At 40.3% G+C, this 22,503-nt stretch overlaps 1 protein-coding gene and 2 long non-coding RNA genes across 5 annotated transcripts in view; 2 read left to right on the top strand and 1 right to left on the bottom strand.

Moving 5' to 3' along the window:
• Window positions 1–1,004: 1,004 nt before the first annotated feature.
• G2E3 (G2/M-phase specific E3 ubiquitin protein ligase) lies at window positions 1,005–22,419 on the bottom strand. The gene is given in 17 exon segments (XM_081208422.1): window positions 1,005–1,204; window positions 1,207–1,424; window positions 1,680–1,879; window positions 2,881–3,053; window positions 3,307–3,488; window positions 4,782–5,083; window positions 6,116–6,244; window positions 7,679–7,811; window positions 7,903–8,030; window positions 9,005–9,121; window positions 9,755–9,861; window positions 11,349–11,511; window positions 12,044–12,168; window positions 13,757–13,858; window positions 14,046–14,143; window positions 15,370–15,425; window positions 22,324–22,419. Coding segments are annotated over 17 exon segments (2,352 nt in total). The 5' UTR covers window positions 22,398–22,419; the 3' UTR covers window positions 1,005–1,159.
• On the top strand, window positions 1,349–9,553 carry LOC308596072. Of its 2 annotated transcripts, none has more exons than XR_014012300.1 (5): window positions 1,349–1,488; window positions 2,250–2,366; window positions 5,047–5,129; window positions 5,836–5,899; window positions 9,041–9,553. It is a non-coding gene; the product is annotated as an uncharacterized lncRNA (long non-coding RNA). The 2 variants fall into 2 exon arrangements; XR_014012301.1 differs by lacking the exon at window positions 9,041–9,553 and adding an exon at window positions 7,654–7,791.
• Window positions 15,704–22,503, top strand: part of LOC308596106 — a 39,441-nt gene continuing 32,641 nt past the window's right edge. The window contains exons 1-3 of one of the 2 annotated variants that reach the window (XR_014012318.1): window positions 15,704–16,134; window positions 16,464–16,489; window positions 17,218–17,433. This is a non-coding gene — a long non-coding RNA (uncharacterized lncRNA). The remainder of the gene's footprint in view (window positions 16,135–16,463; window positions 16,490–17,217; window positions 17,434–22,503) is intronic. The other variant, XR_014012319.1, reaches the window with a different exon arrangement.

Genomic DNA, 22,503 nt, shown 5'->3' on the forward strand with positions numbered 1-22,503 from the left:
CTGCAACACTGCAATTCAAGATGTATTTCTACATATAGTTTGTTGCCATTCTCATAACAGGCACATATAGGGCCTTCAATGTGTGTGAATTTCTGCTTGCTTTCATTTGAACTTTGATATGAGTTTGGACAAGAGCGGTGGACTTGTAATCTGGTGAACCGGGTTCGCTTCCCCGCTCCTCCACATGCAGCTGCTGGGTGACCTTGGGCCAGTCACACTTTTCTGAAGTCTCTCAGCTTCACTCACCTCACGGAGTGTTTGTTGTGGGGGAAGGGAAAGGAGAACGTTAGCCGCTTTGAGATGCCTTAGGGTAGTGATAAAGCGGGATATCAAATCCAAACTCTTCTTCTTATTCTTCTTCTGCATGTCCTTTTGACATGGCCCTTCTCTTGAAGTCAACCTCACCTTTTCTCTCAAATGACTGACATCTGAGTGTCCATGTTCTTTCTTAAGTCACTTATAACTAGCACATAAGAATATGCTTACACTTCTATGAATTGCAACACCTTTACACACCAGCACATTTTTCTAATACCAAGGAAAATATTTGGAATGACTGTAGAACGGAAATTTAATTTTAAAGCAGCTGGGATACTGCACCACAGCTGTATTCAGTGTCATAAAGCTCTGTTATTCTTTTAATATATATATATATCTGACAACAGTTAAAATGAGGTATTATGTTTAGCTTCCTTATTATAGTTCATAAGTAATAGCTAGGATACTTGAAATTCACTTAGAATGTAAAATATTTTCTCATCTCAACAAACCAACAAGTCAAAACTTACACAAAAACATGATTTTCTGGCTATATTACAAACCAATGTAAAAGGGATTTGTGAATCTAGTTGTCTGCTAGTGTATATTTGATTATAATATAAATGGATGGATGGTACAGTACATCAGCAGACAATTATGTCACCAGTTGCCTTATGTTATGAAGTGGGGCTGTGCTAAGGATGAGATTGGGGCACAGTGTTAAAAAGAAACCAAATAATGCAAAATGGTTTGGAAAGCTTTGTTTGTTCATCATTTTGAATCAATGTTCAAAATGTAAAGACTGAGATTAAGCCATTTCCACGATCAAGTTGCACGTCTGTGAGGATGAACGTGTGTGTTATCCAGTAGCAGCTAGCAAGCTTCTTAAATGCTTCATCATTCAATTTTCAGCATCCATGGTAGTGACTAATGCACTTCTGATTCTAACCTTAGAGTACTTCTGATGGTGAAATCCATAATTCTTTTAAACTTCTCGTAAGACTTTGTTATTGGAAGCTCTAAACAATTAAGGTGTCTCTTTCCAACAGGGTATTTTATATGCAGAAACTTAACTGCAGGCTCAGGATCAAAGCCAATGGGTGGGATATCACGAATGCCAGTTGCAAACACTAGGATGTCCTCTAGAGTTACTGCTGACTCACCACCTAGACCAAGAACGAGGAATTTGATTAGCTGAAAACAGCTTTTACAAGATTTTCACATTAGAAGGTAAGAGTGACTCAAGCTAATGATAAATTGACCATAGTTAATCATTACTGCAAATGTAAAGTGAAACTAAAATTCATAGGCAAGGCTTGTCTTAAGAGTTTGATAAATAGGAACTGAAGTCTTTTTTAAAGCCCCCAACACATTCCAGATTCCTAGTTCAGATTCATTTAGGTGGGTCCACTTTTTCTTACCTTCTATTTCCTGTAAGTAACCCATCCAGAAATCTAGACTTCTGGCTTTGTCTGCTCCTGGTACACAGTGGATAGCAAAGAGATCACCAAGAAGTTTTGCTGTAAGTTTCTCAGGCTTGTGACATAATATGCTACAGAATGCATCAGGATTCATCTGCATTTTTTCCAAAACACCAAGTGTTTTCAAACCTTGTCTAAAGCTAAGGGGGAAAGAGACAATGCATTGAACCAAGAAAGTGCTATGAGGTTTTTTTTGTTTTTAAAAAGATAGGAAAAAAACTGCCAAATTCATTTGCATATTACAAACACCACTTTAAATTTCTAGAAGCAGTAATTCCTTAGGGCTTTGCTGGAATTATTAAAAACAAAACAAAACAAAACCAATTTACTGATATATTTCTGTACATGTACTAGTCAGAATACCCTTGCTGGAGCTGGTACCAGCTACAGATTCTAATCAGTAATTTATTTTAGAGCTTCTAAATTTTCCTGAAAGCTACTCACAACAATGGATGGTGTCCAAGTGTGGCATCCAGCTTACAGGAATTTCCCTCTTTTCCCTTCTCCCAGGCAGCCCCAGTACACTCCCTGAAACCGTTCTGGAAAGTTGGGGGATCCTGAAGGACAGATTAGGGAGCAGGGAGGCTATAGAGGCAGCCAAAAAGGGAAATCCTGTCACATCCACAGGTAAAATGATGGATCTCGCCCCAGTGAAAGAAAGCTGCAGAGCTTCCTCCCTTGGGACACTATTAAGTATATTTAAGTATTCATCCAACAACTCAGTTTTTCAAATTTGAAATACCAAATATCTTTAAGCATTTTTGAGTAACAACGTAAGATGAACAACATTAAGAACAGGCCCATGGCTCACCTAGGATCATATTCTCACAGTGGCCGACCAAATGTGTGAGAGAAGCCTGCAAACTGGACATGAGCGCAACAGCACTCTGCCTACTTGCAATTACCAGCAATACATCTTTCACTTGGTGTCATAATAAAATTTTATATTTTCAGTACTAGTAAATGAGAGGGGAAGCCACCACTAGAACAATAAATTCTTCATAACACGTGAAACTTGACTTGTAAAATTTTAATTTATAAATGCAAAACATGAGTTAATTCACATGGAAAGAGCGTGGCTACAGAACCCTGGAGTATAAACTGCAAAAGTATAGTAATGGGTTCTATGTGCAAAACAAACCTTTCAAAAGGTAAAAGTGTTCTCTTTATGACATGGTAATTCAATATCTCATTCACCAACACATTCTTATCATGTAGAGCTGTTACAGGTTTCAAACATCCAGCAATGGCGAGATATTCAGAGCAATCACTTATTGCTGATTCTAAGCTGTTCAGAGTTCTTGCAGATTTTATCTACAGTAAGAAATCAAACATCAACTAGTTAATTTGATGAATAAATTCAAATGGATGGATGCAACTTCCTCTTTGTTTCAGATCTTATGTCTGATCACTTTTGGCTAACAAATAAGTGGCACATATATTATGCCAACTATTGCTGAGAAAAGAAATGCCCTCAATACCAAATTGATTTAAAATTAAGATGTTAAAAGAGAAAAAAATACCAAGATCCATCCCTATAGTGCTATGCAGTTGTAGAACAACCTACCTTCTCTATTGTCTGCAGAACAGTCACATCAGCAACATCTTCAATAGTTGGTTTCACATTCTCTGTGCCATAAACAAGGCAATCAAACAAGGTCTTGGAAAAGAAGCTAGGAGATGGCCCTCCATGAACCAGAGAAACTGCTATCATTTTTCCAGCTTCATAGTATAAATTATCTTTAAGAGCTGAAAGTACAAAGTATGTAAAATAACTATTGTGCTTACTAAATGCAGCTGGGATGAGCCCCAATCAGTCTAACCAACTGCACACCTACTTCAGTATTATGTTTCCCATCCAATAAAATGCCCCCGGAAGCCCAGAAAAAGTGCACAGAGGCCAGAGCTCTCTTCCCCCATTTGTTGCCAGCACTTAGTGCTCAGAGGCACCATTCATCTGAACAAGTGCCCATCTTCCATAAATTTATCTCAATCTATGTAAGCCAACTGTACTTAGGGGATACAAAAGAAACGGGCTGGACATTTATGCTTAACCACCAGGACTTGTTTGTTTCCCTTCCCCACTGCATACCCAACCCCTGTGGTCACAAAAAGCTGCCCTGGAGTTTTAGTCAGAAAGGAAACTGAGCCATCAACTCTACTTCAAGAAACAACTGGGGCAAATGCTCAGGGTTTCTTTTGGTATGCCAGCAAATGTGCTCACCAGAGCTTAACAAAGGCAATTTTTATTACCCCAAAGAACCATGACTTAAAACTGTATTTAATAGTTCTCCTGTCCCTTGATACATAGTAAAACAGAACAGAAGCTGCCTCCTCTACTTGTATTGGTTTTTGTTACCTGGACAGAGTCAATAAAAACTCAAAAAGACAATTACCAGCACCCCTCTAATTGGAGTTGCTCCATCCTCTATTACCAATTTTGCTATTTCTGAGCAGCCTAAACAGCAAAGAGAGTAAGGAGACTCCTATATAACAAAGTGAATATTCCTATTAATATTAATTGGAGTATTCGTATTACTGAACTTGCAGTACACAGCCAGTGTGGTGTAGTTGATAGCGTTTTTGAATTTAGATTGTGGCAAGATCTAGGTTCAAATTTCTGCTCAACCCATGCAGTTTGTTAGGTAGGAAGACACTTGCTTAAGATCACCTAATTCACAGCTTGCTGCAGACCACATCAAGAGTGGTCAGAACCCAATGGAGAAGGGAAAAAGAAGCATACAGTCGAACCTTGGATTTCAAAAGCCTTGGCTCCTGAACAAATCAGCCCCTAAACGGTCGAAACCTGGAAGTGAGTGTTCTGGTTTTCGAATGTTCTTTTGGAAGCTGAATGTCCAACGGAGCTTCTGCGGCTTCCGATTGGCTGCAGGAGCTTCCTGCAGCCAATCAGAAGCCGCACTTTGGCTTCTGGACGTTTTGGAAGTTGAACAAACTTCCGGAACGGATTCCGTTCAACCTCCAAGCTACGACTGTACCCACTTTCCTCCAAAAACATTTCAAATGTTTATAATTTAGGCTTACCTTGAGAATCAAAAGACAATATTTTTGAGGAATCGCCTTCAAAGAGCGAGGAGTTCTGAAGGTGACGAATCAGTAATAGAAAAAAATCTCCCTTTGATGAATCCATATGTGTTTTTCTCCTGCAGTTTATATACTTTACTTCAATAGTATTGGCAGGATTGAAGCTCCGCTTCTGAAATCCCTTTAAGGCGCTATCCCAGATGTTTCGTCTATTGATATTCAGTCTTGTTCGTTTGGTATTAATTTGTGATCTTAATTCCCTCAGAATATTGGAAACTTTTCTTTGCTGCACTACAAGTTGCCTGCACAAAATAAAAGGACTGTTTTATTAGCACAGCATCTACTTAGGTATGTACAGCAATATTTCTGGATCTCTATAACCATGTAACCTCAAGTTGCCCAATTTTTTAAAGAATAAATTACTAATGGCATCCTAATAATTAGCTAACTGAAACTGCTAACAGCATGATAATCTCTTTTTTTTAAGAATTAGCATACTTACTACTCAAAACATTTCAATAGCATTTAAATAAGGAAGCACAAAGTTTCTTGTTGAGAATAGAGTCAGACAAAATGCTGATAAACAGCTGTGCATCATCTCTTTAAATACTATGTTCCCCACTCAGTTCTGTATGTCAATAAAATCAGTGTAGTGGATTGTATCTAAGACTATACAAGCAGACTTCCACTAGTGTGATGGGATTTCTCCTCCTATGCACCCCCCTGTGCATCTCAAAAATATGCTCCAGAAGGTGTCCCAACCTGGACCAGATTTTTGAAGGTTTATGGGGGCTTCAGATGCAGGAAAGGAAGGAGCAGTTGCATATAACCCCCAATCTCTAACCTTAAAACAATGGTCTGGATCAAAAGAATCATTAAACTATTTCCACGAGCCTAATGGGCAATATCTAATTGTGATATCTTCATACTGCAATGAACTTCTATTTGTGCAAATGTTATTTTCATGGGCACTATCTAATTGTGATGTCTTCATACTGCAATGAACTTCTATTTGTGCAAATGTTATTTTCCTGTCCTTTCTTCCTGCCTCCAGCCAAAGAATCTGCTCTGGAAGGTCAAAGAAACATTTGGAGCTGATTTGGAGGCCAAGTCAGAAGGTGTGTGGGCAGGAGTAGAAGGGAAAGCCCCATCGTGTATGCTGACATGACACTGGATCTCAAAGTTGTTTCATACTTGTTCTCCTGCCCATAGCAGTCCCCAGTGGGAGGTAAAAATTCCACTGGGCTGCAAGCTCAGGGTCAATCCCTGCCCCCAAATTCAATCATTCGGTATAAAATAAAAAAAGATTGGCTGACAGTTCAACATTTACTTACGTTTTTCTTAGTGTCAGATTCCTCACGGAAGGACTAATCACGGAGGAAGGGGATATCAGTCTATTATTCGAAGAGGGGAGATCTAGTTGTGAACACTGAGTAAAGGCATTGGGGCATATCTTTGGGGACCTAGAAGGGAAGAAGCCCAACCACCTTGTTAGTTGAGTTAGCCACACCCTGACTCAGAAACAGCTGAGTCAGGATACAGGTATCTCCAGCATACAATATTGTCCATGACAAGTGTACAATCAATAAATTACATTTGTTTTTTTGTAAATGAGTACTTCAGGCATGAAGGATTGCTTCTAGATGCAAACAAAATAAGATTTGCACCGTGTCCTTAAACAAATTACATGCTTTATGCTACTCCCCATTCAAAGAATACATTGCAGGCTGTTTCTGAAGTCCCCAAGTTTCAGAACAGCTTGTTGGATGGAATGAAGAGCTGCTACAAAAAACTCTGGAACATTAGGTTGAATTCATGATTTAGCCCTTTGATCAGTTATTATTTTTAGGCTCTAACTATAATTTGATAGTGCCGATGTTCACACAAGCTTTGCCACATGAATGAACAAGAATGAGCTGCAGCAAGCCTTAAATTTGATAGCACATCCCCACTGTCCAATCCCAGTGCAGGCTGGAGTTCAGGAACAGAAGGTTTTGCTTTTGATTACCCACCATTTGCCACATTTGCCACATCCTCTGGATCTGGAATTGGGGTTAGTCTTAACCACAGTTAAAATGTCAGTTTCAGTAGCTATGGTTTGAAGCTGGCACTGAAAGAAAGTACAGGGAAGGTGGCTGCTTGGTGCTAAAAGGCAAGGAATTCCATAGTATAGGTGCTGCCACACTAAAATATCAATTTCTCACAACTGTGGAATGAATATTACGTGGCACCTTTAACAGTAACAATTTCGGTCAAGTGACATATATGGAGTAAGATGATGCCGCAAAGGAAAACATTCCCAAGCCGTTATGGGCTTTATATAACAACAGTTAAACCTTAAACTTGGCTTGAACAAATCGGCAACTAGTACAGATCTCTGGGCAGAGGCATTATGTGCCGACAGGGCCTTACTCCTGTCAGCAACTATGCTGCAGCATTCTGCATTAACTGCAGTTTCCAGGCAAAGTGAAAGGGAAGCCCCACATAGAGTATACTGAGGTAATCTAATCTTGAAGTCACCAGTGCTTTCCCAGCCCAGGAACAGCTGAAACCGTCATACCAAATGCAGCTGGTAAAAAACACTTTTAGCTACTGGGGCTACCTGGGCCTCCAGTGGCAAAGCTGGGTCCACAAGAACCCCCAGACTGCGCATCTGCTCCTTTGGGTTATGGGGGTGGACCTCAGCCAGGACAGGCAACTGACCAATGTTACAGACTGAACAACCAAAAGTGAGAACTCTCAACATCCCCCAGCCACGTGGGAAGAGCGAGCATAAACATGAGGTTCACTGCAGCTCATTCCTGTTCATTTACATTGCATTCAACTGTGGTTTAGCATGATGTGTGAACACTGCCTGTTTGTTTCCACGCAGCTGCAAATGAAAGAACATCACATGCCTGACAAGGAAGCCAAGATGGGATCCAGGAGACTGTCTGGGACATTTGGGTGATGGCTCTTCCAGCAAGCTATCGCCAATATCTGTTTTTTCTGGCATACTCCGAGAACGCTTTCGCCATTTCTGACAGTTCCCTGTGTAATGAAATTAACACAATTTATTTCTCATCCAAAATCTTTTAAAAAGTTTAAATTAATTCAAGTATAATGGTGAACAGTTTCATACCAGTTGATTTGGCAAGGATAGTTCTACATTCTATGCATTCCCAATTTTGCTCCCAACTTGTTAGTGAGGAACATGCCAAGTGAGTTCCACTCGAACCACAATATTGACAGCGCTTTATTTCCCATTTGCTAAAAGAAAAGAAAAATGCATTTTAAAAATTAAGACCGTTAAACTTAAAAAAGAGAAGAGTTAACTCAATGTAACTAGTTATGGCTTCACTTTGCATCAGTATATTTCCCAAGATGGGACATAAATTTCAGTTGCAACATATATGTGGTAAAATGGGAGGTGCAGGTCAAAGATTACCAATATTATTTTATATTTAATATATTTACCCCGGCTCTCTTTAGCAAAGGATACAAGATAGCTAGCAATAATAAATAATACACTTTTAAAAAGAATCAAACATAACTCCACAGCTGCAAAAAGCACACTGGGCAGGACCCAAATGTTCTATTCCGCTCACAGAACTAGCCATTCAGTTCAACCTAATGGTAACTCAGCTCTACAGATAGTCAAAGTATGCCATCCCCCAATGCCTTCTAGAAAAGTCACCACTTTATTGAAGGAATAAAAATAATGATGAAACCTTCCTAGTGATGGCATGGGACATGGACCAGGTCCTCTAATGTTGACACACACATAGGGTGCATGCTTTCCTGTTTCTTCAGAGTTTCAGATTTCTAAACATGAAGACCTAATGACTGGCAACATAAAATCAATATGCCAATATCTTATTACAAGGAAACAAAAACTCACCAGGCAATTTAAGTTAAGGATCACTAGTTTTGTTGTCTTAGTATAATTCCATATATAGAATAAGGTGATCAACAGCTACTAACTATGACAATTATGTTCTACCTCCACAGCTGGCCCTATAGTGGGGCTTCCTACAGACATCTAGGGAAGGTCATTGCAAGAACAGGATGGTGGACTAGATGGGCCTGATCCACCAGGCACTTATGTGGTCATCATCATGTCCAACTGACTTTGAATTAAATTAATTTAATTTAATTATGGATGGAAGCAGGACAAGATGACATTCCTATAAACTACGAGCATATTTAACATGCTTATGTCCAAGGACCACATTTATTAATACCTATCAGGCTCATTGTAGTTTCTTCCATTTTCGCAGAGGCAGACATTGATGTCACAGTGTTGGTAGCACTGAAGAAGGTCCTGGTATGCATTCTCTTCCAGTTCCCAGGAGGCATCTCTGGAAACATTAAAACTTATTTGAACATTTCAAGCCTACACTGCAGCTTTCCTTGTTTCAATAGTAATATATGATTTTACTATTATCAAGAGAAGATGAAATCTACAGAAAATCAGTAGCTGTTGGATAGTCTATGCTTTTGTAATTCAGATCTCCCATCTATCGGAGCAAGCTGATTAACCCCTGGGTTCCTGAACAACCAGCATTTACAAAATTTGGAAAACTTCAAAAAAAGATTTCCCACATCCCTTTCTAGGGTTAAATGTGGCTTTGTATTGTGTGTGTCTTGACAAAAATCATTTGTCTTCTAATCTAAGTCTCTGTGCCTTCGTCTCTTAAGAAATGAGTTGTTAAAATACTTTGCAGTAGCTAAAATGTTCAGTTCTTTCCATCTTGTATTTCAACCTTTACTATTAAAACTAATGAAAAGCATGCCTCCTGCCCTTAATATAAACCCATGAAAAAAGCAGCTTAATAGAAAAATGATACAAAATAATACACCATAAATTTCAAAAGAGAATTAACCATGTATATCTCACTCTCCTGTTAAATATACCTAGTGGTATACAGCCTTAACTATAAACCTGTACAATATATTCTTAAAAATAAAGCAATATTTTGGGAGGTACTTACTTTTCTGGAATATGTAAGCCCATTCTCAACATTTCATTCTGAAATTTCTCTTTATTATTACATACTGGGCATCTAAAGAAAAATACCCCTGCACTTAGCGCTTGACACTGGATCCAAAAGAGAGAAAAATGATCAGTAAATCAGACAAGATTCTGGATGCTGGACAAGATGAGGGTACAACAGACAAGATGAGGGTACAACACAGTATCTGTAGTAGGCTATACTAATGACAATTTCTTTAATGCTTATTACCATTCTATATTTATATCCTGGCTCTCCCCCCCCCCCCACCCGCTCAAGGATGCCTGTGCAAGTGAAGATCTCAGGTCCCATGCAGGTTCATATGAGAAAGAAAAACTTTCAGATAGCCTGGACCTAAGCTGTGTAGGACTTTATAGGTCATAACCAGCACGTTGACTTGTGCTCGGAAACAGACTGGTAGCCAGTGGAGCAGTTGTAACATTGCCTGCTATATCCTGTTACTTTTGCAAGTGCTTACTAGTTCTGAGCTTGTAAAGCTTTCAATGCAAAAAGCACATTTACTCCACGTTATCAGTAGTTATGGCTAAAGAGTACAGGATGAGTTTGGCAGTTCTATCCTGGTTTCCAACAGAAAACTGATTTTCCCAAGTACATGTTACTGCATTTGCTCATATTCATTCCTTTTATCGTCCTTCCAAATCTTACTAATGACATTTAGATTGTAAACTTTGAAGTAGGGATATGGAAATTTGTTTGTGTACATGCATGCTTATGCTACTCTAGGAAACACCACTGATGCATTATAACACTTTATAGTTTGCTCCCATGCCAGTTATTATAGAATTTGTGACTCTTATTTCAGTTAGCTTTTAGTGCAGGGGTGGGAAACCATTTCTTCCTGGTGGGCCAGATCTGTCTTTACCCTACTACCATGGGTAAGATTTGCCAGGTGGGTGGAGCCATCACCTAACAATCATCTGATGTCGCAGCGATATCAGGTAAAAAGCCTCTCTAGGAATGTTCTGAGTGTGCCTCTATAGCAGTCATGGCCAAACTTGGCCCTCCAACTGTTTTGGGACTACAACTCCCATCATCCCTGACCACTGGTCCTGTTAGCTAGGGATGATGGGAGCTGTAGTTCCAAAATAGCCGGAGGGCCAAGTTTGGCCATGCCTGCTCTAGAGAGGCTTCTCAGGTTCATGAAGCAGTTTGCATAGAGAATGTTGCTAAATATGAAGGTCTTTCTTCAGTTTTAGCAGGGGTTTCACTGCAAACCCCTTCTTGATTCTGAAGCAAGGTACACTCCCACTGCTCATCAGCTGATCAGGATCAGCTGATGGGTGGGTAGGTGTTCATCTTGCTTCAGCAAAGGAATAGTAAGGAACTCACTTTAAAGTTCTTTGCTTGAAGCTGAATTGGTCCCCAACCTGAAATGAAGTCTCCTGGAAGAGGGCAAAGCTGGCTGGCTCCCTGAACAGGAACATTCAATTCTGCAACATTTTTATTGCAGGTCCTACTTGAATTAAACTATACAAGTGCTTTCCATCATTGTACAGCATACTTCTTTTTAGTAGTAAAAGGAAGTAATATTATTGTGGTGTTCTGGACATACTTGCAAACAGTCTCTATGAAACCAAGCGTTTTTGCAGCACGGACTTGCCAAAATGTTATACGATGGTGCGTGTTCAACCAACTCTAAACATATGGTACACTGTGACGATCCTTTAGAGGTTGGGGAACGTTTTTGTGTGGGTCGGTGTTTCCAACAGTATGACCTGAAAAATACAGAGCCACTGCAAGGTTATTATCTGTAAAAGCTTACTGACATTCTAAGCAACAAAAAACATGGGGCAACTTAAGACCAACAAATTTCTCTTGGTATAAGCTTTTGTGGGCTGGAATCAACATCAGATATATGAAGTGGTCACCTAAGTGGATATGTATATATAAACAATGTGTACAGAGAGAAGGGTGTTTTTAAGACTCAAAAAAAGCCAAATAAGCAAGCAATGAATGAAATAGCAGTAGAGGTGTTGCATTACTATGCACAGCAGAAAAGTTCTAACCAATGGTGATATCTGATCTCTAGGGAATTGGGAGGTGTTTATGTGGTTGCAAGATGAGAGAAGAGCAAGAGGGATTCCTGTTTTTATGAGAGCGGAAATCTGTCGTGCAAGTGGGACGCCACAACTAGATATCATCCAATTTATATATTGTATTTAAATAACTCCACATTAACAAGAACTTTGCAACTTGCAGCTTTTTGGCTCTAGTTAATTTTACTAAAAGTTAATGAAAATAACTTACGGAAAATTTTCTCTGAATTGGAAAATGCATCCTCTCTCTACCCCACAAGGAAAGTGGTAACTTCGTTTGCATCTGGACGCCACACAACCAATTGAAGCACCTCTTTTCTTACAGATAGCACATTTCTAAAAACAAATACCACCAGTTGTTTTAATTTTTTGTTTTAGTAGTTATTCTAACCTCTGCTTAAAATAAGAAGCAATATATAACTGTATAAAATGTATATTAAGAGAAATGCACTGTTGAATAATTCATCACTTCTAGTCAAAACAATAACAAGCCTTTTCTCAAATGTTCCACGAGGTGGAACCTCGACTTACGTACAGCTCTACTTACATACCGTTCCAGTTATGACCTTTAGTAGGTGCTTCGACTTATGAACTTTTCTCTAGATACGAACAGAGGCCTTGCCAGCAGCCCGGAGCTAGCCCGGCTGGCTGCGGAGCAGCGCTGAGGTCTCTGCTGCTGGGGAGAGGGCCCCCATCCCACCCCCGAAGCTGTGGAAGAGGTGCCGCCTGCAAAAGGCACAGCAGGGCGCACTGTAGCCCCAAACTCCGCCGAGGAACTAACCTGAGGAAGTCCAGAAAAAAACCTGGCCTGGCAAGAAAAAAAAGTGACCCTGGCCAAAGTGAACCAGCTCTTTACTGACTCTTGCCCCACCCCCAGCTTGTAGCCAGGTAAGCCCGCCCACCCTCAGTGCACGTAAGAAAAAAAATGTTAATTTTTTTCATCTACAGTACTGTCTTATTTATTTTATAGTACAGTACATTGATTATTGCCTTCATTATATGGATCTATGGTCTCATTAGACAGTAAAATCCGTGTTAAGTTACTGTTTTAGGGGATGTTTCTCATTGTCTAGGACGGATGAATTCACTTTTCCATTACTTTCTATGGAAAAGTGTACCTCTACTTATGTACATTTCTAGTTATGACTGGACCTCCAGAACAGATTATGGTTGTAAGTAGAGGTTCCACTCTAGTTCATTTTTCTATTATGTAAATGAAAATGTTAGTAGCTTTCTTTTCTCTTTTGGTTCACTGCAAAACCAAGCAATAATCCTGTCATCTGCATAGCCACTCATTCAGAATTGTCCATTATCACCAGTATTTTGTATACAGAACTCCAGCTAATGTGAACATTTAAAATGCTGGTTTTCGATCTTTCAGATTTGCAAATAACTTTATATAACAACAGAACAGAATTAATGACTCTGTCTTAAAAATATATGTAAGTATCTTACTCCCAATTCCCACTCTACATCTTCAGTACTTCTATTTGTGGCAGAAATTTCTAGCATGCTTTTGGCATTTCCAGAACCGTTAGTTTAGAGATTTGATTAATTTTGCTTAACACCAATCACAGAGGTTAACTGTTTTTATACAGTTAATTCTACAGGTTTGGCTTTCTCAACTTCAAAAAAAAGAAGAAGAAAGAAGCAGGATTGTTTACTACAACTAATTTTTTTAATTCCCTGGGTTTTATTCACTGCTATCCTAACCAGTAACTAGAAATGACTGCTTAATGCTATACAGATTTCTTTAACCAACACAGTTGCATCAATATCTGCCTATAATGCCAGAGCAAGACTGTAGCCTTAGTGAAACTCAACTATATCATATTTTAGCATATTATACTGGTATACATGATGCTATGTCCTTCTGGTCAGATAACTCTTTGGAACAGTCTCAACATTCACGATATATTCTTACCAGTCTTGCAGCTCGATTAATTTCTTTTTGGATGTCCTCAGGTAAAAACCCATAAAAACCTTCTTCGTCTTCACCTCTCTGCCAAATCCCACTTGACATTAACTACAATAAAGGAATGGATTACTGCTAAGTTATAAAAATGATAACTTTCCACTTGAGAAAAAACATTACTGAAGAAGCCCACATACACATGCTCTGCTCCAGCTGATCATAATACCACCCAAGGAGGTGTTGGTTTTCACTGTAGCAAAGTACTTAGAACTTTGCAGGTTCAAAAGAAAATACTTACCACACAGTAATAATGAACAGTGAGATTGTAGTCCTCGTAAGTCCTCCTTTCCCCATACTTTTCAGGACGGTCATCAGCCCGTTGACAAAATTCACAGGCTAAAATATTAAGAAGCAATTTTATATAGTGCGTTAGTTCTCTGAAATGCCACTTTTTCTTTAGATGTTTAACAGATGTTTCAAGTTGTAAGATATACCCTTTCGACACAAAGCAACAATACCTGGACACAATGGGTAGCATCCAGTATCCCTTCTATTCAAAGAAGGGACTGAGATCTAGCAGATGCTCCTGCTAGAGGAAAGTGGGGAGGGGGAGGAGGCATTGTGTGGCATGATGTTCAGAGACAGGAATGAGCTGCAGTGAGTGCCCCTCCCTTGCACAGCTGGGGAGGGCGTTTGGAAGCACTGAATGAGGGGAGCATGACCCTGAAGCTCCCTGTGGTGCATTTCTCTGTGCTGAACTATGTTTTGGCACAGAGGTCACCCATATTTCTGGAACAGTGGCGATTCACAATCACAGACACATACACTCCCTCTTCAAAAATACGGGAACATTGCATCCAGTTGTTGAGTTCAATAGGAAAAATCAGAACTAAAACAAAATTGCTAGAACACTGAAGATTGTCCAACATGGGGGTTTTAGTGACTGATCCATTACGGATAACAAAGCCAAGAACATGATACATAGACAATGAAGCATTCTATGTCTGAAGATTTGGGGCGGGGACTGCAAATCTAATTGCAAGGTTAGGTATCAGTTTAAATAAATCTTTCAAATTCCATCTGCCAGTAATTACTGCAGTGCTTGTTTGTAGCATGTTAGTGTGGTACAGAGGTTAGATTAGGACCTGGGAGACCAAGGTTCAAATTCCATCAGCTAGAAAGCTTACTGGTTGACCTTGACCCTCTCTCAGCCTAACCTACTTCACAGTACCTTTGGGAGGATAAAATGGGGAGGAGAACAATGTATGGAACCTTTAGCTCCTTGGTACAGCTAGGCTTATTAAGAATGGGGCAGAGTGACAATGTCCAAGAATAGTTAATTATCCAGCCCCTGAAACAATTGTTACATGAATTTGAAATGGCAAATTGCACTAGCATTAAAAACACAGGGTTTTTTTTGTACAAATCCATGATTGGCATTTGGTTACATTAATTCAGGCTTCCTCAACCTCGGCCCTCCATATGTTTTTGGTCTAAAACTCCCATGATCCCTAGCTAGCAGGACCAGTGGTCAGGGATGATGGGAATTGTAGTCTCAAAACACCTGGAGGGCCAAGATTGAGGAAGCCTGCATTAATTAAGTAAACATGCACGGTACTTACTCAATTTCTGAAGGCAGCCAACAATGTTATCACTCATCTTAGTGTTCTCCTTCCAACTGTTAAATATGGAAGAAGAAAAAAAATCAGTTGCAGCATACCTGATATTAGTCTTTTTAGTCTAGTACCATACCCAGTATTCTCTGTTTCAAATTAAAAACAAAATACAGGAAACAGAATTATTGGTTTAACTACTCAGTATACTTTTCGGCTGTCATGACAAATCTGGCTTCAGGTTTTGTATTAATCAGTAGTTCATTGAAATTTGCTGTTATTTTTAAAAGTAGCCACAACAACATTTTTAGAATAAACTTGAAATTCAGAAAAGCAAATACATTATCTTTTCGGTGGTACAAAATTATCTGGAAGAAAATAAGCTCCTAGCGTCCTTGAAGTTAGCTATTTTGTCTCTGTGAGTCAGCTGAGAGTCCTGCCTTCAGTCTTCATCCAGAAAAATAAGATGATAAGGAACAAGTGAAGAAAAAGAAAAAAAGAGGGAAGGAGGGGTAGGGGAGGGGATGAGAGGGGAGTTGAGTTTTTGTGTCAACTGAAGAGGCAAGCAGTGAGATGAGGTAACAGGTCACAAAGGTTATTACTTTGGAGCAATTAGGTCATAAAGGCTCTTGCTCTGGGACAGTATAGTTGTTATCCAACACTCCAGAAAGGTAGCTCATGAGCCAGTAAGCTTATACAAAAGGGTATTTTGCCATTATAAATGCCTCTTGCTCCCTTGGAATGACTTGGAATGTTCCCTTGGGTACCAATCTAGTACTGTGGTGCCCCGCAAGACGAATGCCTCGCAAGACGGAAAACTCGCTAGACGAAAGAGTTTTCCGTTTTGGAGGTGCTTCGCAAAACAAATTTCCTATGGGCTTGCTTTGCAAGACGACAATGTCTTGCGAGTTCCTGCTGGTTTTTTCCCCTACCCCCCTTTTTCTAAGCCGCTAAGCCGCTTATCAGCTGATCCGATCAGCAGATAAGCCGCTAAAAGCACTAATCCGCTAATCCTTCAATGGGCTTGCTTCGCAAGACGAAAAAACCGCTAGACGAAGAGAATCACAGAACGGATTCTTTTTGTCTTGCGAGGACCACTGTAGATTGATATCCAATAAAAATCTCAGTGGTAAGTTGAATTTCTAAGCCTGTAAAATAAGACACTTTGCAACACAGCAAACCCCAAGATGCAAGTATCTTCCATGCCTAGTGCAAAGTTAATACTTTGCTTAAAATCTTCTTCCCAAACACAATATGTCAGTTTAGGTTAGCCTCCAACATCCCACTTCTCCAACAAGCAAAGATATCACAACAGTTTAGCTTTGCTAGCTGGAAAGGAGACTAATGAATTTGCACCACTATTGCTGCATTACACTGACCATGTGTAAAGATTTGAATTAAAAGCTAATTTTATTTGTTTTAGGAATACAGTATGCACCAATAAAAAGTTCTGAAACAGATACTACATAGAAATCCTAGTTATAAGCTCCATGCAGGATCATCCATTTGGGAGAAAACAGGTCTGCAAAAATAAGGCTTTTGCCTGCTGCTCAAAAGACAGCTTGCAGGCATTTTATTCCACAAACAGAGCTCCAACAAGAGATAACTCTCTGCCCACCCCCACTTCAGAGGATGGCTTCCAAGAGGGACATTGGTTTGAAATTGGCAAAAGGCCTCTGCTTTGGCAACAGTATTTAGCTGACTATACAAAACAACCAAATCACAAATATTTTTTGTTTTTGTTGATAATTGTTTTTAGATTACCTCTCCTGAAAAAATATTCTTTTCTTAATAATGTCCAAAGGCATTCAAGATCCACAAGCTCTAAGTATTTCAGCAGTGATATCATCTGTACAGGTAGGGTTCCCTGTGTATCATGGACAGAAGCAGATGGGAAAAGTTACAACCTTCACTATCTTCAATCATTCCTCTTACAGAAAAAGAAACTGGGAATATTTTATTATCCTAAACACTTGTCTATCCAGAAATAAGCAAAATACTCATGAGTAAGCATCTTGAGGATCACAGCAGGCGGTTCCTAAATTCAGCAGATGGATAAAGAAAGGTATGCATGTGCACAGAGTCTTAATGATATTTAGCAAACTTACATTTCCTTTGCAGGCTTTTTTGTGGGATGGAACTTGGGTTATCTGGATCATGCTAAGTAATCAAAACACTGTTTTAAAAGCTTTATTTTTCTATTTCCAGACAGGTACAACATGGGCTACAAAAATACATTTCATAAGTCAAGGATGATACTTTTTATCAAAAATTAATAAACGTAACAAGGCAGGTTTTATTTCAAACTTGAGATGGTGTCATGACTTCAGATAAAACAAAGGCAAAGAAAAGGATCCAGCTGGGGGGCTGTATCCTGGGCTTCTTCACCTCTGGCAAGCCACTTTGACAGGTGGGTGGGACTGTCCACCTGTCAATCACCTGATGTCACCATGATTTCAGAGAACCTATCTGCCTCTTTTGCTGCACCTCTTCAAGTCCAAGTAGCGCTTGAAGTCATTGCCGAACACCATTTTCTTCACACCCTGCTCTCAAGCAGGGACAAGCTACATTCCGGAGTTCCCTGTTCTCACTGGGGCCTGAAGACACACCAAACAGCTGACTGGCACTGACTTCAAATCCCAATTTTGTCAGGGATCCACTCCACCTGGGAGCTCTGATTCAGTACTCCTGAATGGAACCAACCCTAGCAGGTCTTGGAAGCCCTGCTTACCAAGAAACAAGCAACAGTACACTTTACAGCAGGCTTCCTCAAACTCGGCCCTCAGGTGTTTTTGGCCTACAACTCCCATGATCCCTAGCTAGCAGGACTAGTGGTCAGGGATGATGGGAATTGTAGTCTCGAAACATCTGGAGGGCTGAGTTTGAAGAAGCCTGCTTTACAGTTCCCAATTGTTTGTTTGCAGCCATGTTTTACCTGCTGCACACCTGATGTCATATAAACCACTCTGAAGATTTTCCCGAATCAAGTGGTACAAAAATTTTATGGAATAAAAAATAAATAGAAAAATGACTTGGGGCATGGCTTGGAGAAAATGGCTTTGTGGGTAAAATTAGGACCCCTGCTGGGCCAAAGTTTCCCCACTGCTGAGATAAAACAATAGAACACCTGCAGCTAACAGTCACTTTTGAGAACTATGGAAAAAATGTTGTGTGTATTAAAAAAACCAACAACTTATTTTGGAGCAACCTCTGATTTCAAAGTCAAATCTACACTGCCACAGTCAGTCAGTTTTAAATAAAATGTTCTAAACAAACAAAACAAGGAAAGGAGACAGAATTTCAAATGCATGTTTTCCCTTCTGTTAACAGGCAACAAAGACAAGCTTTGCACTTCAGGAGCTTTCACAGATGCCATTTCAGTTCACTGTATGTGTCCTGAATTTAAATATGAAATGGTCTTAAGTTCACATTGTGGTTTGTGACAGCCTAATGCTACCACTTGAAAGGAAACCATTGGGCTATTTGTTTAGCAAATCATATTCCGTTTTTAGCGGAAATGCTCTCTAAATTGAAGGACAGCTCCAAGCAATAATAACCAGCCTGCATGTATTATACACTGCAAATCTGAAATGACTTAACATTCCTGAACTTAGGAAGTAGTATCTTAGAGTCTTTTAGCTCAGTTTACTCAGAACTGTCCACTGAATTCAATAGGACTTGCTTCCTAGTACTTTGGACTTACAACTTACAAACCTACTTAGACTGGAACCCAAACAGTAATTTAAGAAATCTCACTAGAAAAAGGAAGATATTTCAGCCTAAGATTCTGGGGTGTTCAGTGGAAACAGGGAAGATAACCCTATGAATCAGAAGCACGTGTGTAATATATGGATGCTGAAATATGTCAGCTGCCTCAGCCCTTTCACTACTTATAGAAAAGAGTGCTCCAACCATAAACAGTTGCTAAGTCACAGTGATCAACTTGACAGTAATAATAATTTTATTATTTATACACCGCCCATTTGGCTGGGTTTCCCTAGCCACTCTAGGCAGCTCACAGCATATATCAAAGCATAATAAAACATCAAACATTAAAAACTTCCCAATACAGGGCTACCTTCAGATGTCTCCTAAAAGTTATGTAGCTCTTTATCTCCTTGACATCTGAAGGGGGGGGGAAGAGGTGTTCCTCAGGGAGGGTGCCACTACTAAGAAGGCCCTTTGCCTGGTTCGCTGTAACTTCACTTCTTGCAGTGAGGGAACCAGCAAAAGACCCTCAGAGGAGGACTTCAGTGCCTGGGCTAAACAATGGGGGTGGAGACATTCCTTCAGGTATACTGGGCTGAGGCTGTTTAGGGCTTTAAAGGCCCAGTGGGGAAGAGTCAGTAAAGGGGTGTTATCTGCTTAGGGCAGTGAATGACTGAGAGCATCACCACAGTGGTTGGGAAGGAAGAGACAAATGAGAAATGAACTGAAAAATGGCTCCTTGTCACCTTCCAGCCTTGCAAAATAATGGCACAAAGGGAAACAAATGCTATTCTCTTTTTGTAAGTGCTTCCCTGGGTTGAGTTGCTTTTTTATTTCTGGCATTGACAACTGCGTGGCACACAGAAATTCAACAGGTAAAGCTTTTCCTGACATAAAGGAAGTGATGGGAAATGGTTTGTTTGCACCAGCTGAATTCCTTTATGACATGTTTCCAGACTATGAACCTGCCTGCTCTTTAAGTTCTGCATTTCAGGCTCTACTCCTAGATGTCATTTTCAAAGCTGAGGTGGGTAACTGGGATTTAGGGACTCTTCAGTGATGTCCCAGTTGTGAAATAGCCCCACTTTAGTGCATTACACTAATGCATAGGGGAAGTTCCCAGTGTGTGAATTAGTGATCAAGTTATCCCTATCCAGGAAAGGACATAGTGTAGCGCAATTGTAGTTGATGGTAGGCATTCTTCTTTCCCATTATCTGTGATTTCCTTTTTCTGCTTTAAATTGTTTTAATTTACAATTTTACCTTCATAAGTCACAGTATAAAATGATTAAATTAATGATTTTAACTTTTTGACAGGTGAAAATTTTATTATTTAGAGCTCTGAATGAAAACCCTATTGTTTCCTTGTTTTCCCCTCAAATTTATTTTGTTTTAATTGTAATGTCAAGAGTTGAATTTAAGAATGTTTTTGAATATAAAATGCTAGCTGTTAAATGTATAAAGAGGAGCTCTGTCACAATAAAAAAAAAAATGTGGAAAATCATATTCCTGGGGATTTCAAACATATAGAAAACAGGCATCAGTGGGAAGAAAGAGGGGCTGTATAAAATAAAATCCTCAGTAAACATCCCTTTAAAGCAAACAAATAAGAGTTTTATCCTACCTTAAAGCTAATAAACTTACTTTAGCATAATCTACTTTGAACCAATTTCACAATACTATGCATGTTTACTTAAAAGCACGCCCAACTGAATTCAATGGGGCTTACTTTCAAGTAAGAGTGCATGACTAGGGAGTAAGTTTTGCACAAAACACAGCAAGTCTGATATGAACAGGTTTACACTGTAATTCATCAGCCTTAATGGTATTTTCTGTAGTATGGCTGTCCCTCAAAAAAATTTAATTTTAAGCATGTTACAGATTCTCCTACTGTATTTCTTTGAGCAGAAGTAACTTTGTCAACCACTTGAAAAACTGTTACTAGACAACAGCACGTTGCCATCTGAAAGAAAAGCTGGGAGGGGGCTGTACAGTATATCTTTCTTCTCTTCCCCCACCCAGCCAGGAGGATGAAATAAGGTATTGCTCTGGAAATAAAAGATTCCAGTTTTGAAATACACAGAGAACTGAGTACTGAATTTTGGGCTCTGGGGGCATTAGTGTGTGGTTTCTCTCTCTACATATAGGATGTGGAATACTTATAAATATACTCCAATATTACAGACCACCAGTAAAACATCCAGTGTCTGGCACTTTAATTACAGTATATACCTTTAGGCAGCAGGCACAGAGCATTCTTCAACCAGCCTTTGCTGATTCACATTCAATTAAATGTGTAGTAGGAGGGGAGATTTTTTGGTTTGCCTCTGTTCCTATTTTTATTGTGCATTTTGCCTTTTTTATATTGTATTTTTATGTTGTACCACCCTTCATCTGTAGATCTCAGGACGGTATACAAATTTAATTGACAGCAATACAGTGGTACCTCAAGTTAAGTACTTAATTCATTCCGGAGGTCCGTACTTAACCTGAAACTGTTCTTAACCTGAAGCACCACTTTAGCTAATGGGGCCTCCCACTGCTGCTGCGCCGCCAGAGCACGATTTCTGTTCTCATCCTGAAGCAAAGTTCTTAACCCAAGGTAATATTTCTGGGTTAGTGGAGCCTGTAACCTGAAGCGTATGTAACCCGAGGTACCACTGTAGTAATAATACCAAAGGAAACTTAAGTCAGGTAAGTGCTTCTCACCACTCAGACCGTAGGATGCGCCCAACAACTTCAACATCACCCTCCTATACCAACCATGATTTGCACCCGGATCCTAGTGCATATTTACTCCGAAGGCAACCCACGGGGAGAAAGAATACAAGGGCCCTCGAGATGAGGCCAATGGCTCACCTAGTCCAGCGTCCTGGTCTCACAGTGGCCAACTAGATGCCTGTGGGAAACCCGCAAGCGGGACCCGAGCACAAGAGCAACTGGCATTCCGAAGTAAACCCCACAGCAGTTTACTCTCGTGTAACGATGCTGCAGAACCGCAGTTAAATGCCAAAGCAGCTGCTTTGCATGCAGAATGTCCCACGCTCCACCCCCAGTCTCAGGGTTGGCAGGCGCTCCCTGCCTGAAATCCCGGAGAGCAGCTACCAGCCAGAGCAGGCAATACTGAACTGGACGGGCTGATGCTTCGGCGTCTCCCGGAGCGCCGCGTGAAAGGCGGGAAAAACGCCCTCCCTGCGCGCGCCCTTCTCCCAACCCCCGCGGCCACCATTCCTGCCCCGCGCACCTCAGGCTCACCTGCGCGATCCGTAAAGCGGGCGGACCCGCAACCTCCCGCTCGCACGTCCACTCCAAAATAACCGCCCGAGCATTCAAAACTCCAGCATCCGCTTGCGTCACAAAGGCGGCTAAGGACGCGAGGAGGAAGCCCCGCCCCGCCCCGCCCCTGGTCCTTCCGATCGCTTGGTCGGACGCTCG

This window comes from Podarcis bocagei, assembly GCF_964188305.1.
Source record: "Podarcis bocagei genome assembly, chromosome: 1".
Lineage (NCBI taxonomy): Eukaryota > Metazoa > Chordata > Lepidosauria > Squamata > Lacertidae > Podarcis > Podarcis bocagei.